General features: G+C 44.8%; 1 protein-coding gene across 2 annotated transcripts in view; it reads left to right on the top strand.

The window, feature by feature from the left end:
• The first annotated feature begins 4,040 nt into the window (after window positions 1-4,040).
• KPNA7 (karyopherin subunit alpha 7) overlaps window positions 4,041-17,670 on the top strand; it is a 38,548-nt gene continuing 24,918 nt past the window's right edge. The window contains exons 1-2 of one of the 2 annotated variants that reach the window (XM_069643085.1): window positions 4,041-4,090; window positions 12,246-12,353. In XM_069643085.1, the coding sequence (XP_069499186.1) occupies window positions 12,288-12,353 (66 nt within the window). In that variant the 5' untranslated portion in view covers window positions 4,041-4,090; window positions 12,246-12,287. Of the gene's footprint in view, window positions 4,168-12,245; window positions 12,354-17,670 lie in introns of both variants that reach the window. The other variant, XM_069643086.1, reaches the window with a different exon arrangement.

Here is a 17,670-nt window from a genome sequence, read left to right as displayed (position 1 = left end):
CCTCTCGGATTACAATGTTTTTGCTGCTGCCTACATATGTAGTCATCATTATCTTGTGATGTCACTTCCTTTGACGTTATCACATGGAAATTAAGGGGCCCCCATTTAAATTGCCGCACTTGGCCCCGCAAATCCTATGGCCGGCCCTGCTCGTCGCACCCAATTTTCCCCATGCCTTGTGTACAACTGTTTAGAAGGGTGTCTTTTGAACTTTAAAGACTTATGATTATTTAGTGATGTTTGCAATAATGTACATGTATACACTTGTTTAATACAAACTGTGGCTTTGTTTGTGGCATAACAGATATTTTGCAAACAATTTTGCATATTTGCACACTTTATGCTGATTCTTTGCACATCTGATTCTATGCGCAATGTGCATAACTGTTGATTTTTATGAAATGCCTTTTGTCTATTATGTGTTTTTGTGGAATGTTTTTTGTATTTTTAGAAAATACTAATAAATAATGAATATTTACTCACCGGCCTCAACAGATCAATTGTTACTTCTTGAGCCAAAATTGATATTCCATTTTAAATACAAAAAGATGTTTTAATACTCACGAGGCACCACTTTTGTAGTATTCGTTATTGTTGTTCCCCAGTTGCCTGCAAAGAGAGGGTGATACCCAGGGGTAAAGTCCTAAAAATTAAAGTGGGGGACTCATCAACAAACGCAATGGGATGTGACGTTGCCAGCAATTAGCATACCAAGGTGAAATAGGCACTTTTCATTAAATTAGCACTGCATAACCACCCAAATTGAACAGGAAATATGACATTTGCCTTTTATAAAATCAACACACACACAAAACCAGGAGAGGATATTTTCTTCTAATAGTGTTTTTGAAAACTTTAAAAGGTGTGCATGTTTTAAACTCTAAGAACCAATACAAATGGTTTCCCTGGGTCGTGCAGTACCAAAATGGGACATTTCACCTTTAGTTGTTTTAGTTTTAATCAGGTTATATACTGCAGCGACTGCGGTTTGATCCCGAAGTCTGATCCCTGAGGTTGGCGTTAATTCATAAATTCAAAGGCAACATTCAATGTTTCTTATTTTAGCTGGGGGGAATGAGTCCACCCTCTGAATAAAGTGGGGGGACTCCGTCCCCCGCGTGTACCCTCGACTTGAGCCCTGGTGATACCCATCCATAGGTTTGGGTGAGTAGGTCTTCTAGTCCTGGTTTTGTTTTTTGCACTTGTAGTTTTGCTTTTCCCATTTAAAATCAGAAGTACACGGATCACAATGCAAACAAAGGGTCAGGACTGGGGCACGCTCCCCGAGACTGAGAATTCTAAGTCCTGTCATTGAAAAGCCAGAACTGGCACCCACCTGATACAGCAATGGTCCAGCCCAAATGTAGTTAGGAATAAAGGCATAGCCAGCTCTGAGGCCGTTCCATACTACGTGGAAGCTGTTGAGATGTTTATTTTTTTTTCCAGATGGGGTCACATAGGGTTCTCTTGTATGCCTGCGTCTATTCGGCTTTGCAGAGCGCAAACCTAGCAGTGTGCTTCTACTGTTCCGCTCTGCAGGAGGAAACGTTCCAGAACGCAAAATGGTGCCAGCTAAAATGGCAAGCTGGCCTGAACCTCTGCCACTGGTCAAGTGGAGAGCTCTGCAATAAATAGCAGAATTATTCAGATGGTGAAAGTGCACATACAATGAGCGATATGGGTGTCCCCCAATTTCACGCAGCAAGGGGCGCACTAGCCTACATTGAACTCTGGAGATTTCGCGGTGGACGCCTTCACCACGAGACACTTTTATGAGAGCACGGAGGATGTGTTCTATTGCTGCACACTAAATTAAGACGCTTTTGCCCAGTCTAATATGGACAACCCACGGCCTCTTTTGGTTGTAAGTAGACGCCTGACAACATTATCTATTCCATTCGCAAGACACTAATCCAGTCCTGGTTTTAACAATGCATTCCGGGACTTGTAGTCCTAGGCGTATAATCGGTAAATGCAGAACTACAAGTCCCAGAGCGCAATGGTAAAACCAGGACTGGTCTAGTGCTTCCTGAATGGAATGGATAATGTTGACATGCATGGGTCAGGGAGTAGGGGGCTGGGGGATTGAGGGTTGCGAGTGCGTGGTTCTGTAAAAATCTCTCTTGCCGAAAAATGTGATGGGTCTGTGATATGGGCCTAATTCCGAAAGCCCACCTTGTAGGGCATGGCTGGAGAGGCGAGTGTATAGATGCCAGAATTATCCATTACAATCAGGCGCGCTGCGTTCTGGGGCTTGTAGTGCTGGGTTTATAATGGGAAAATCCAGGCCTACAAGTCCCAGAATGAAAAGTTAATTCCGGGACTGGCCTATCTTCCCCCGAATGGGATGGCTAATGGTGCCATATATAGACAGGCGTCTAGTGAGAGATGGAAGGCAGAACTCTCGGGGTTGCCCATGCTAGGCGTGAGTTGGGCATCCAGTCCTGGTTATGTCTGCCCGTTAAGGGAAGTGCAGTCTTGAATTTAAAATAAAACCATTAAAACTACAAGCTCCAGAAAGCAAAGACAAGCATTAATTATGTAGTTATTCACATAAGGGGACCCTTGAGAGATATGAGAATGGGTAATGGGAAGGAACTTTACTGTTTCAAGACATTTCAGAGTCTTGACTACTGTCACCACTCACCTCGGGGTCTTAAAGCGCCCTTTTCTAACCAATGTTAAAAATCGTCTGCAACACCAAACTGGAAGCATTGTGCATCGTTTCACAATGAAAAAGTGCATTTGTGCCATCTGGCCCCTACATCACGAGGGTCACCGACAGTCTCTGCTCACTTCTTTACCCACAGGAATGTTGGATTCTGGGACTTGCAGTTTCTCTTTCACAGTTACAAATATGAGCCTGCAATTGACAGCAATTTTATTTCCTTGCCTTCTTGTTTTGTAAAGTTTTTTTTTTCATAAGTGCTAAATGTTTGTATAATAACCAATGAACAATAAAAAAAATGGACGGCATACAGCGCCCTGTTGGCCTAACAAACGAGGATAGGCTTAAGGTGATCCTCGTGACCTGGGACCAGTCATTATTTAAAAAAAATATTAATAATAAAGAAAGCAACAATCATGTTAAAAACACCTTTCCACTTTGTCCCATTTAAAGATGAAATTCCATTGCAATAGCACTAACAATTTCCCCCTCTGCATACACCTCTCAAACTCCAAACCAAACACAACCACAAACCTACAGCACAACAAACCGCAAAAACTTCACTACATTGCAACAACAAAACAAAAAACACACATAGACTTGCACAACAGTAAACGACGACTACCAGCCGCAAAACACCCCAAGCCCAGCCAACTGACCCACTGGGCTGAGGCTGCCAACAGCACATCACTGCTCTCTTGCACTTTTCCAGTTACTTCCCACTAACTCACCCCCCCCCCCCTCTTTCAGAGCCGCCAGGGGACCACTCCAGTGGTGATAGTGTGCGGTACAAATGTCCTTTATCATTAACATTGTAATACGGTACTTTATTCATGTTGGTTCAATTTCAGTGAAAGACGACTGTAATCCCTGTCTGGACTCGTGACGTGTTGTCACACGACCGTCCCCAGAATGCATATTTTGTTAAAAGGAAAGCCTGACACTGGATCGAAGGGGTGCTCGGAATGTGCAAGTCCTCTGATCACCTTCCAGGGGTCTGCAACCTGTGGCTCTCCAGAGGTTCTGGACTGCAGTTCCCATGACACCTCGCCATTTACTAAGCTGGGTGGGGCGGATGGGAGTTGTAGTCCAAGACATCTGGCAAGCCAACGGTTGCAGAGCCTGACCTGGCTGCCATTATTTTAGAAATGCCACACCTCATTGTGGTCGGAGCACATTGTTTGTGATGACCTTGTTTACTCGACTAACGCCTGCAGTTTTCCAGGTCCTATATGGTATTTGTTAAGCGGGCCCTTTAATTAGATGCTCGTTATGCGCCATGAAGCCAGCCGCTCTATAGGCCATATTCTTCTTACCCCATTGGTCTTCAAGTAGAATGATAGGTTTAGCCCCGCCTCTGCAGGAAATATAACCCACAGGAAGCGCGGGAGTTATCGTTTGTTTAGTTGTCAAGCGTGGAGTGTAAGTTTGCCGGTCTCTGGAGCGCTTCGTGTTTATGTAGTTTGGTTACTCTCTGTAGGTAGCTTTCATTGGAGGAGGTTTGTATGTGAGAGTGCATTTTTGGGGGGGGGCGCGGAAATCAGTGGGGAAACGCTTCGTTTATGCATTGTGTAGCTTTAAGGGTGGTTGGAGTGGGTTGTGCTACGGTTTTGGTCGGGGTGGGTGGTGGGGTTTAATTTTTCGTTGGTGGTAAGGCTTGTTTTGGGGGTGCTGGATTGGTCGACTTAAATTTGGTAGTTGTGTGGCTGCATGCAGTAGGTGACTTAAAGCTAGTCCCTGGCGTGGGTTTTTGTGCCTTCTCTTGGCGGGGTGTAGTAAGGGGTGTATATATACCTACTTTCGTAGTTTTTCTGCAGACAACACTAGCTTTGTTGAATTTGGAGCTACCCCTGTTGCAGTGCTTTAAATGGGCCCTGAGGACATGTACTTCGCGAAGGCAGTACTGGTACGGAATTAGGTGGCGCAGGGAGCATTCCTTTTCACTGCATTACAGCGAAGGACTAGGCTTCTGCAACCTTTGCTGGGGAAGCGGCGCCCTTTCCCCTCTTCTCTGCACCACCCACAGTGCCCGTAATGTCTCCTTCAGGGCCCGCCCTGTCGTCCAAAGGAGAGACTGACCTGCAGCTCGTGACACCATTTCGCTAAGTGGGTTTCACCTGTTACCTATGGTCTCGCGAGTTTTCCCATTGAGCCGATTGGTATGGAAAGCTTGGGCAATTCAACTGTTTCTTAGCCGCACCCTTTCTAATATGTAAACGGTTAAGTGATTGGATTTGTGATTGAGCACTTTGGACTGAAAACACGTACACAGCTCCTTATTAACAATGAAAGCGAGCACTAACAGCCATTTAAAACCTAGTTTACACCCACGATATCTACTAGTTTGACATGCAAGTCTTTATATGGCATTTCAGTTTCTTAAAACTATGAATAACAAATTGGTCGTTTGTGTGAAAGAATCCCAAATTCACTGCTTAACCAAAGCGCTCAAACTTTTGTGCCCCCTGGGTGGGTGAAAACACCAGAATTTGTATTCGGTGGGTGACAGCCCATTGATCTATATGGGCCTGTAAGGGCCTTGGTGGGTGAAAGCTGCCTAAAGTGTGTCAGGAGGTACGGCTTAACCATAGTGTGTGATCTTTGGCAAATGTTTGATCTCATTGTTCATTGCCTGAAAGAATTGGGATTTCTCAACGCCTGCCATTTTTTTTTCTGAATAATACCAGTATCAAAACAGGTCAAAATCACTCTGTGATGAGCAACGTTGAGAGATGGTTGCATTAGGCTGACGGTCAAACGTAATTTTTTATTTTTAACTTGCCAATGAACCACTACTAACATTTTGGGTGGAAACATTGATGTTCCAGCAGAACATGCTACAAGGCCAGAGCAGTTTGAACATAACTGAAGTGAGTGTAGAAATGGAGAATGACACACATAGCAAGTGAGACAAATGGAGAAGTAAGAACATGGCGTTGAAGGACAGTGATTAATGTCAATGGCCTTGCTGGACTCCAGTGTGAGTGATCTTAAGCCCCTGCAGCTGAACCCGGGCCCACTTAAAACCTGGCTTGGTAGTTGCCTGCATTTCAAGCACTGCTATTCTAAAGGGTGCCTTTTGTTGCATTGATGTGGCTGGGGAGGTGTAGTGTTCTGGAGAGGGCAGCTTCTCCCTATGTTATGCTTCAGTGTTGAGGGATTTAGCACACTGCGTGGAGACTGGCATGGCGTCCCCCAGGGTAGTTTGTAAGCAGTGTGACGCTTGCAGCTGCGTGGGTGTACGGCTGCTGGCGTGGAAGGAAGTACTACCAGTTTGGGCTGGTGGTTACGGCTGCAGCTCTAGTACAGCTGAAGAACAATATGGGAGTGGCTGTGTAGGGTGCTTTCTGGGGGTCAAATTGCAGTGAGTAGGCAAGGGGAATTCCAGTGATCGTGCAGTGCATGGCCTGTTTTTTTTTTAAAAAAAATCTTCACTGCCCTTGCCGCAATTGGTGGGGGCAAATAAGAGTTAACCAGGAGACTTAAAAGTGGTGAGTGAGAACTGAGCGCTGTTTCGTGTTCTTTTCCCCCCTCTAGACTAAAGCTTCGGCCTTGCAGGCCCAGTGCTTTGTGTCCGGATCACAGGATGACTGCAAGCTTCCCTTGTAGTGGTTGACTGATTGCTTTGGGCACATTGATGGTGTTGGGTGGGTATACTTGAAGGGCACATTGCACTGGCTCTTTTCCACGCAAGGAACGAAGGTGGGCAGTTGATTTTCTAGCAGATTGTAAGCTGCTGAATGTGACCATATGGGGTTTGAGTTTGGTTTATGGGGATAGCAGGCCTGGCTGATTTCAGGAGGCAACCTCTGGGTTGCTCAACTGGACTGACTTTGCATGGTGCCAAAGCAGTGGGGTGAACAAAGGAGTTTTACTGGTATTATGGGATGGCCCGTTAAAATAAATGAGATACTCCTGAGATCACCTTGAGTTGTAGCTGGGCACTGTACTATCATTAATGGGGCCCCATTTTGCTCTTGGGGACCCTGTGCATCCTACTTCTGCCATTTACAAGACTCCCCAGTATTATTCTTTTGGTCTGTTAACTAAATCCTTGTGGTAGACTTCAGTGAGGTACCATTGGTCTTTCCCAAACGTGTTGAATGTGTTAATTTCCTTCATGGTTTATGTGCCAGAGGCATATGCTCACAATGAGAAGCCTGCAGTACTCCTGCTCTTGAGCTTGGAGCACTTTGTGTAAGCTATCGGGTGAATGGTGTAATCCCTGGAGGTTCTAGTGATTTCATACTGAACCTCTGGTTGCATAGGCTTGATACAGGCAACATTGTAGTTACCTGGGGTTGGTTGCAGTGGGTGTTACTCTGGCACACAATGTATTCATTGTTTCAGAGCAATAGACATCGGGGTGAGCTTATCTGATTTATTAAATTAATACAGCATTAGACCCCGACCACAGCATCTCCCTTGGCCGCTTCCAACTGCTGTGCCGGGAATGTTCAATATGTACAGTAACGTTCTATGTGGAGTGTTGCTGACAGCAACACTCCTTAACTAACTAAAGTACATAACAGGTCTGTCTTTATTCAACACACCCTTTCTTCACCACCACAATTCCACACCTGACCCCCAATTACTCACACTGCACCCTTCAGTACAGCCACATCAGACAGGATCTGAATACAACAAATCTCCCTACCTCTTGACCACGCCTTTCTTTATCCTCACCCAGTCACCACACTACTCTCAATTATTTCTTGTCTCATATTATCTCATCACCCACCTTTTTTCATCCATTCATTGACAACGCAATCCAACTTTCTTCCCAACCAAGGCAACCTCACTTTGGTATTAGCCTTACAACCCCTCATCAGTTCAAAAGGGCTCGCAGCCATTGTGGAATGGGGCTGCATTCGCAAAGCATAACTTCTCTTGGATGGGCACATGTCCATACCACACATTTCAGCCATACGGATGGTGTCCATAACACACCTATTCGTTCAATCTTTCTACCATAACATTCCCTCCCGGGTGGTATAAAGCTGACTTCTTATGTTTCACATCACACTTTATGTATTCCACAAAAACACCTGTAAACTGTACAGTTGTTTGTCAAAATACTTCCTGGGAGTCCTTCTCTTGCAAACCTTTCTTGAAAAAATTCAACCATGCTCTCTCCCAAAATCTCACATGCAATCTTAAATTCTGACCATCGTGAGAACAAATCTACTATTAAAATAACCTAATTTCCCCTGTCCATTGCCAATCTCTACTGGACCCAAGATATCCGTGGCAATCTTATCCCTCATCTTCCAGTGAATGCTGACCTCCACAATGGGTTGCCTTCTGGCTTCCACTACTTTGTCCACTTTGATACACTGAAGGCAGTCCACTGGTGGTCTTTCAATGGCACTAGCAAATCCTGGCCACCAGTATTTGCACCTTAAAATGGTCTTGGTCTTTGTCGCACCAACATGCCTGCTATGTGCCAAATCAACTCATATCCCTAATGGCCTCAGGAACAGCCCATAGCCACCAAAATAAAATACCATCAACTGCTCAATTCTTCACGTACCTCCCGACGCATTTCCACCTTTTTGGGCACACTGATTCCATGTATGCTTGGACACTCATGAGAACCCCATCCTTCCACTTCTCAATACTCGGTCCCTTCATGATTCACAAAAACCATTTGAAATACCTCCTCCTTATTGACCCATGTGTTACTCTTCATTGCGCGCTGCTGACACATTATCTTTCCCTGGTATTACCTGCATCTTAAGTCTGTGGCTTTGTAACTTGTGACTTAAGTAGCCACAAGCCTAGACACCTGATCCAACCCCTTACACTGAAATATAACTTTGTGGCTTGTGATCTGTTGTAAATATGAAGTCGGTGCCCCACAAAAAAATCGTACTTAATGTCCCAATGACCTACCAGTTCCTTTTTCTAGAACAGAATCATTTTCTGGTCCCCTCAAACCTTTTGAGGCATGCGCAATTTTTTCCTCCCTTTCAGAACTTTTCACCTGCAACAATACAGCACTGATGCCATGTTACTGGCATCTACTGTTAAAGCACTCACCCTATGGGTATCAGAGTGCCCAAAAGTTGTGCCAAATCAATGTCGTCTTTTTATCAAGTCTCATCTGTACATTTTCCATTCCACTCAATCACCTGTTTCTTTAGCAACTTTTTCATTTCTACAATTTTGTCAGCATTGTTTTTCACATTTATGGTTTCATTTTATTCCCAGAAATGAACATAGTTCCTGTTTGGCCTTTCCACCTCCTTTATGGGACACATGTACTGACACCTCATGACCCAGATATTCAACTTTATCCATTTTAAATGTAAACTTTTCTTCCCTCAATGTTTTTCCTCTCGCTTCCAGAATGCTTAAGACCTCCTCCAAATTTTGTCATGTTGAAGCAGAACCTTTCATCACTATCCATTACTTTCTGAAATGCAGAGGAAGCGTAAACGAGGCCAAAAAGCATACTCCGACTGGAATACTCCCTCATGCATCTCAAGCATTATAAACGCTGTCGGCTTCCTACATCCTTCTTCCAATTCAACCCAATGAGCGGTTGCCATGTCCAATTTTGAAAATACTCACACTTGTCACCATTTCCACCATGTTGGGTAATGGATGTTGATCGATCATCACACCTAAATTTGCACAATTCCACGCACAACCTCAATTCAACAGATGATTTCTTAACCACTAGAGTGGATCTCAGTTCTACTCCACCAGCCCTTTAATGCTAATTCGCAACAGATTATCCAATTCTTTCTTTCCCTTAACGCTAAAGTAAGGGGCCATAATTTGGCTGCAAAAGGGACACTTCCCTTTTTTAACACAATTTAATGTTGCATGCCCCACACCTTTTTTTGAACACTTTCCTGATTTTCTTCACTCACTGTGTTCCCCACATGTAGGACCTGATCAAAGGTGTTAGGCTCTAACCTTATCAATTTTTGTTAGCGCCATCAAAGGAGTGTCATGCCTTCCATATGCACACCTTCCTTTTAAACTCGAATTTGGCCTTGAAATAGCCTAGATCAATTTTATCAAGATTGTACCCACCCAAAGTCCGGTTCTAGTAAATTCTGAATGTACCATCTCTTGCTCAATCACCATCCTAGACATGAGATGTCTTTGAAACTGAATCTGCCATCATTGAAACCTGCCTTTGATTAGCCACTTGACCAGCCGGTCAAGTAGCACAGCGAGTAGAGCGCTCGTTTTGACATCCGTGCAGAGCTTGCTAACGTAGGTTTGAATCCCAGCAGGGCCAAACTCAGCCTTTCATCCTTCCGAGGTCGATAAATGAGCACCACTCACCGTGGGTAATAATAAGCAGCGCTCAGATACCTGAGGGTTCGTAGCGCTATATAAATGCCAAATTATTATTAACTTGCTCTCATACGTATGTTCGCATTCTTCAACACCCTGAACTGTTAACTGTAACATTTATTTTCCACATGGCATGTTCCATCATCCTCAGACAACCTATGCCCTTCAATTACATATAACACCTTCTTTAGGTTAAACTAGAATTTCTTGCAGCACTCTTGTCTTTTGCACTTTGCATATCTAACTTCTTCCTGGACATGCCAACGAACCAGCAAAGTGAGTTACCAAATGTTCATGTTCTTGGGATCATGGTTCCCTTTAATGGTGACTTTTCTTTCTTCTTTGTATTCACTACATTTAACACTTCCACTTTAGTTTCTCAACACCTTTTCTGACAGTTTTGTCACAGACAATGGAGTGTTCAACCTGCTTGGCGATTTCCAGAACTTCATCCAATGTGTGCTCATCTTTCAACCATTGCTCCTCTTTGATCTTATTACAATTGCAGTGGGTCGTTACTTGATGTGCATATATTTTCATCAAGCAACTCTGAACTTGCAGGATAAAGCTACGTGTCATAGGGCTGTAACGTATTCCACTTTCTTCTTCCTCTTGTAACCAAACACCAAGTTATAGCACTCTAAAATGGTGCTTGTTTTGGGGTTAAAATTCAAGTCCAACTTGAGTAGCGCGTTGTCCAGTTAGTTTACGCAATCGCCTCCACCATCGTTAGCCAGATGAGGTAACATATCAAATGTGTTGGCGCACATATCCTAGGAAGTGCATTAATGTTTTCTATCGTGCAAATTGAGTTTCCCTCAAGCAGCCTTTATGTAATGCATAAATCCCCTTTTCCATTGTGCCCACTTTACTTTAGCTGGGTCCAGAGATGCTATAAATACCGGAGGGCCAGGCACTCCTGGCATAGCCTTTTTGCAACTACACTGGTGTTCTGAAGCAAAGCACTCGATTCTTATTTTTTCCCTTCAGTACCAGGAAATTGACCTTCTTTCTACAGTGTGGCTAGGGAGGTAGTCTCTAGGGCCTGTAGGTGTTTATCTGCATTCACCAGTTGAACCCTCTGAGAACAGTGCCTTAAACGTGTTAGCATTGTCTTTCAGCCATTTGCGCATGCCCGATGCCTATTGCAGGTTGAAGCAATTGGGGAGATAAGAGGGCAGGGGGAGGCGCACAGATTACTCTGGTGGCCTTCCTTGGTAAGGCTGTCATTGCGCTTGCTAGTACCCTGACGGGGCTTGTGGAGCTCACCTCCTTCACTGCGCGCCCACCCACTTGCTTGTGCCCTCGCAGGGACCTCCGCTTACTGCCTCACTGGCTTCTTCAAAACATGCCCAGATGGGGGCAGCGGCTGCTTCAGTGTGTGTAACACCTGATTCTCAACTGTCCGCTGCTCTCCCTCACTCAATCACCGGCCACATGAAGGTGGGTGGAGCAGCTGCAGAGTAGTAGGTGTAGGCCTACTATCACTCCCTCATTGACCGTGTTGCCCGGATGGGCCAGAACAGCGCTTTCCGTTTCGACAAATGGAATCTTGCTGTGTGGTGCCGGGGTTTAGCTCTTTAGGATCCTCATCGCCAATGTTAAGATATGAGCCAGAGACATCGGGGTGAACTTGTATCTCATTAAAGACATTAGACCCGCAACACAGCATTTAGCTGCTTCCACCAACTGCTGTGCCAGGAATCTTCAATCTGCACAATAAGTTTCTATGTGGAGTGTTGCTAACAGCAACACTAAACTTAACTACAACATAACACCTTTTTATACTAAACCCATCTCCAGTGGCCTTCCACCAATTTTCTGGACAAGATAACAGCAGTATCGTGCCCACTCATAGGGTGGGAGGGATAACTGGACTAGAGCCTGTAGAAGTAGGCGAAAATGCAAGTAAGAAGTCGAAATGGGTGAGATGACATAGCTACACCTGGTTGATGTAATGGGGTTGAGCTAGAATGTGATTGTATGCGGGGGCGTGTGTAATGGTTAACCACAAATACCTAGCTATTGTGATCTGTTTGGTTAATCTGTGGATGCAAACACTTCATAGCTCTAAGCTTTGTCGATATACCATATAGCTGGGCATCTATGTAACGTTTAACCTTGGTCTTCTCTATTGGCCTAGCTGCAGGCTGGGTGCTCGTATTGGTCACTGACCGGTCAGTGCTGCTTTTTATCGCAGGTTATTGCTTTTGCTGGGGCAGTTAAAGCCTCGTCCCACCTGAGCTTCTCTTACTTGTAGGAGGATCAACTGAAGTCTTTGTTCCATCAAAAATTCACAAAGATGCCGACCACTAACGAAGCAGACGAGCGTCTGAAAAAATACAAGAACAAAGGCAAGGACACAAATGTAAGTATACCACACACTAGCATAACTTTCTCGAACTTTACTTCAACGCATTTGTATTGTTTACATATTTAGTCTTGTGTTTTTTTTTTTTTTACCCATGATGGCACCATTGGTGGTTTGTGGCAGGTATTGTAAATCTAAAAACCTATGTTACTTACTGCAGATATTTTTGTCCTTTGTATATAACTCTGTCTAACTTTATTCCTTTTCTAGATCTGTAGTGCCAGGTTTTTCTTAACTTGGCTGCCCACCTAGTGTGGGAACCAGTCCTGACCTGTGGTGGTCTAGTCTAATGTATGTCAGTTGACAAGGCCATCGCCTGAGGCCTGCAGTACCCTCGTCTTGAACCCACTCTGGTCTTTCAAGGCAGCCTTGCTACTGCTTGACACCTCTATGCATTACAGCTGTGAACCCAGGCAAGATGGCAGTGTAGGTTTGGAAAAACAGAGGTTGGGTTCTGAAGAGGTTTGACATGCCATTGGTTGAGCAGTCTCTGAAAACGGGATTCCAGGGTTTCCTACTTAGTCTTCACGTGTAGTTTTTGGTCAATTTGTCCACTGTTCAAGAATTGCTAGGAGAACTCTGCACCCCTGGCACACCCAGAAACTGCAGCCTTAGGTCCTGTAGTCTCCCCTCTTGAGAGGTGTGAACTCACAATCAGCCTGGACTTCTGCAGGTTTAGCCAGCTTGACATGGCTGTGGTCAAAGGCTTACATCGATTTGCTGGGTCCAATAGACTGCCCAGTACCAAGAAGTGTGAACGCCACTGCAAGAAGGGAGGGATGGCTGGAGCACCAGTTGACTGACATAATCTCTTGCCAGGCATCCACATCACCTCATGGCAGTGTGCCCATGCCGTAATTGTACGTCTGAGCTGATACTACTCTACAGTGGTTGTATTATGCAGGGACTGTTGTGGATTTGGCATGAATAACTCTGCGCATACATTGGTATTCTAGGGGATTTGAGTTGGCCCAAGATTAATGTAACATCCTCAAAGCTGATCCACCACTTTAATTTGCGTTTCTTTCATATGAAGTTTAATAACGTGCTACCCTTCCACATTGCTGAAATTGTATATGACCACTTGTGGCTGTGTGCCACTACAGGGCTTGAGCAGTTGAAGTCTACTCTGGTTACGCTGAGCCCCTCTGCACAGCCTGGTGTGGCATTCCATCTATCTTTTGGCTTGGATCATGGGTCACTGATGTATTTTCAAAAAGCGTAATGAAAATTGACTGCGTATTGCCCACGGCTCTTCACCCTTGAAAGTAGGCTCGAACCAGTGAGGGTTTAAATCTTTAAACCCTTCACTCCTTCTCATGGCTCTTGGCAAACCTTTAGAGCAAGTAGCTCTTAACATTAGTAGTTAAGTGCTTCCTTTTTGGATATAGGATCTCAATGGGCTCCACTTTACACTTCCCCTAATTTGGTTGCCGCTCTACATATTTTTGTAGATGTATACCAAATCCACACCGTCCTGTTCAATGCTCATCTGTTCGGTTTTGTTTAGAATGAAGCAACAGACCGCAAAAGGTTACCACCAAACCAACAGCCTTCCAAGCAGTTGGTGTCATTACTTTTATCAAAAGGTAATGGTCTTAACACTGTCCTAGTTGAAGATGCTGGAAGCAAAAGGGCAGGCTACACTGGAAAAATCAACCGTCGCCCTCTAATCTTTATCTACTCTCATCACTCCACTACTGTTCATTCCTCACTTATCCTGGCGAAAAAGACCTACTTCTCTGATCTCCATTTTCTATCCCTGTAGTCTTTTCTGCCTTCGCAAACTGATCCTCTTCCCCATCTCTTGACCCTTCCCTCTCCCCCTTAACCCTATCTGACTTTGCTAGCTTCTTTTCTGACCCAAGTGTCTAATCTTGGTTCCTCACTTTCTTCTTCTGCTTACATCAGGCTACTTCATCTCTCTTCACTCCCCTCTCGGACTCGAGCACTGTTCATGTAATCGTGCTCACCCTACTGCCTCGCCTTCTGACCCAATCCCTTCTATACTTGCCCCAAAAATCTATCCTCCATTAGTCGCATATTTGACTTCATCAACTCCCCTTTCTCCTTTGCTACGTTTCCCTCTTCAAAAAGGCTGTCCATCATTCCCATTTTAAACCTTCCTTCAACCCCACTATTCCATCCAACTTTTATTGCATCTCTTTTTTTTCCATTTTCTTTCCGAATTGAGTCTACTTCTATCTGGACTAAGTGTTTCTATTTCTCTTTCTGCCTGCCACTCTAAGCTTTCTTCTATCCTTATTCTCCCTAGCTATTAGCAGCATTTGACACTGGATCACCCTACTCTTTCTATTGATCTTTGTTTGGATTGTTTGTCCTACACTGGTTTGTGTCCTATATTAGTGATTGTTCCTTGGTGGCTTCCTGGTGTAGTTGAACCTCATTTTTTCCCCTCTCTGATTTTGGTGTACCTCAAGGTTCTTTTCTGGGCCCTCTTCTTTGCTCTCTAGATCACTCCATTGTCTTTATCATCCCATCTCTGTGGAGGATTCCCACAAATGTTATTTTTGTCATAATTTACCGATTCTCTCCATTCTAACATCTCGACATGTCTTCTTGCAGTCCAGGCTAGGATGAATGTTTCCTTCCTTCCCCCTTAATGCTACCAAACATTCTCTTCCCTGCCAATCTCTTTTCATCCTTCCTCCCTCCTGAATCTACTGCTTGTAACCCGGGGTCCTTTTTGACTGCACTTTGCTTCACTTCCCACGTTGCTACTAAGTCTTGCTGTTTTCAGTTCTTCACTACAACTCTGCCTTTCATGTCTTTTCATGCTACCAACTTTTGACTACTGCTCCCCTCCTTATTGGCCTTCCTTCTTGACTGCCACCCCCCCACGCTCTTTAATTCTGCACTCTGCCTCCTCTCTCGTTTCATCCTTTCTTTGCAACTTTTGTTATGCACACATTGTCTCTCTCCTATGCTTTGTGTTCCTCCTCAGCTCTTTGATCTGCTAACCAGTTCTTGCTCTCTAGCCACCCTTTCCTCCCCTGTGCAACCTCCAGTTTCTGTTTCTCCCTGCTGGCTCCTCTCTGGAACTCCCTACCCCTTTGATGTAAGATCTTCTCCATCATTGCCCCTGTTCCGTACACTCCTCAAATCTGTTCTCCTGAATTCCAACTCCTAGGCTTGACTTTCTGCCCCTCTTCATTCCTGTGGTTCACCTGTGTTGTAAACTACTATGCAGTGCTTTGGCAATCCCAGGAAATCCTTTTAAACTCATTGGTTCTATGTCCCAAATGAGAATTGCCTAGTCCGCACCTCCCTGAAATTAGCGTACTCTTATGTTTCCGACCCCACCTTTCACCTTTGCTCCTGCCTTTACCTTTCTTTGCATTGCGGCCATACATGACTGGTCAGTATAGCAATCCCTCAGAGCGCTGTGTGGTTTGTTTAGTACTGTGTGCATCGCAAGTGTTTACAGCACCCAGCTTTGTTGGGGAGATGTGAATTGGAACCCTGAGTGGCAGCCTGACCATGGTCTGTTGCATGAAAAGGGGACTGGCCTAGAAGGAGTAATTCCTTCAGACTCACTACATGTGGGGAGATATAAGGGTTGGGGTTAGTGATCATGGAGATGGTTCCGTGTTTTGGCAAAAGGGGACGAGCTTCCCTTACTGGCTGGCAGAATTTTCACGGCGGCCATTCTTGGTGTAGTGGAACTACATGAAGTCATGTTTGTGCATGATTTCAAGTGTGCTGAAGCGTCATGGGAGTTACTAACTGCGTAAATGTATGGGATGCCCACCTGCTGATGGCCGAGGCGATTCTCGCAGAGCTTGCTTGCTGTGAGTGTCAGGAATTGGCTGTATGCGGAATACATGGGGATCAGCCGTATTTAGTGTTGCAGTACTAAAGGGGGAACTGGCTGTTATCAACCCCAAGGGCAACTGTCTATAGTTGAGGGTTCTGCTATACTTTACATGCAGAGGTTAGTAAATAACATGCAGTTGTATTCCCATTTTATGTCCCTTGTCAGGCACGTCTGATTCATTGGATACCTGTCCATTTACATAATCTCACCCAGTAAATGCAGTAAAAATGCTTAATGGATACAAATATCACTGTAATGTAGAGAACTATCTTTGGTATTGGTAGTAATACATAATGGAGAAATGATAGCTTGATATACCAGTGTGGACTGAGTCATAGACTGTAAAAGGCAGGCGAGGGACACACTGGGTTGGATGGTGAATCTGGCCATGTCCTCACTTATTTCCTTCAGGAGGCCCCCTTCCTACATGGCCAGAGGATGGTAGCCACTACCTGATATTAACCCTGGGGGCGGCTATGAGGGGACCATCTAGGGGAGGTACACCACAGAGTAATAGGTCATTGTTGAAGGAAACCACATGCACTCCTTTTCTTTCCAAGAGGTTTCCTGTACCCCTTGCCTTAACTGCATATTGCCACATTCCTCCCCAATCTACTGACAGATCTACTGTTATTGCTCCCCAAAATACCAAAGGGATGGTACATTGACAACTGGGACAAGGAGGAGTCGGGGTAGTGAGGATCACTTGAAGGAGGCTCAGTATCCACTTCCTCAAAGCTTTGTGGTAATGTTGATAGAACTGACACGAGCGAATATATTAATGAAGATTGAATGAGATGTGTTTGAGGCTTCTTTATAGCCAAATCACAAAATAAAGAATACCCATTAAAATGGGTAAGGATCTTCCTAAAATAGGGATGGTGAGATTTTCTTTTTCTAATCACAAACCTGTCTCCTGTGGCTGCATCTCATTCCTGGTCCTCACAGGAGGTAGGTGGGGCATGAATGTCGTGTGTGTGTGCGTGTGCGCGCTCAGTCTGCTAACTTGGTTATAATGCTTAAGGCTGAGGCACCTTTGCAGCAAGAGAACAGGACCTAGTATGTCATGAGTCTTGGTGGAGGGTCCCTTCTGGCCCTGAGCACCTGACTGCTGTGACCTTTACCCAATACTGAACTCTGGTGTTCGTGCATGCAATAAATGCTTGCACATTGGTATCCTGGCGAAAGGTATCGGTTAAATCGGGAGATGTGGGGATTTCCTACCACCCCCGCCCCCCTTATACTGACAATCCTTCACTTTCTCCCGTCGTCCCTGCTGCTTTCCGACTCGCTCCGTCACCAGCCAGACTTGTATCTGCTGAGGAGTTCCTCCTTCAAGAAATAGAAATATGGGGCTCCGTGCGGACCCCGTTTTACTTCACTGTCACACCAAGCAAACACTCATTGCTATTAGCACGTATGAACATATATTCTATTGTCCTCGCACAGATTTCCTCAATTACATATATTTGTAGC

The sequence above is a fragment of the Ambystoma mexicanum genome, chromosome 2p (genome assembly GCF_040938575.1).
Source record: "Ambystoma mexicanum isolate Mex_15411 chromosome 2p, UKY_AmexF1_1, whole genome shotgun sequence".
Lineage (NCBI taxonomy): Eukaryota > Metazoa > Chordata > Amphibia > Caudata > Ambystomatidae > Ambystoma > Ambystoma mexicanum.
The sequence above is the reverse complement of the archived record's forward strand: the minus strand, read 5'-3'. Positions and strand labels throughout refer to the sequence as shown.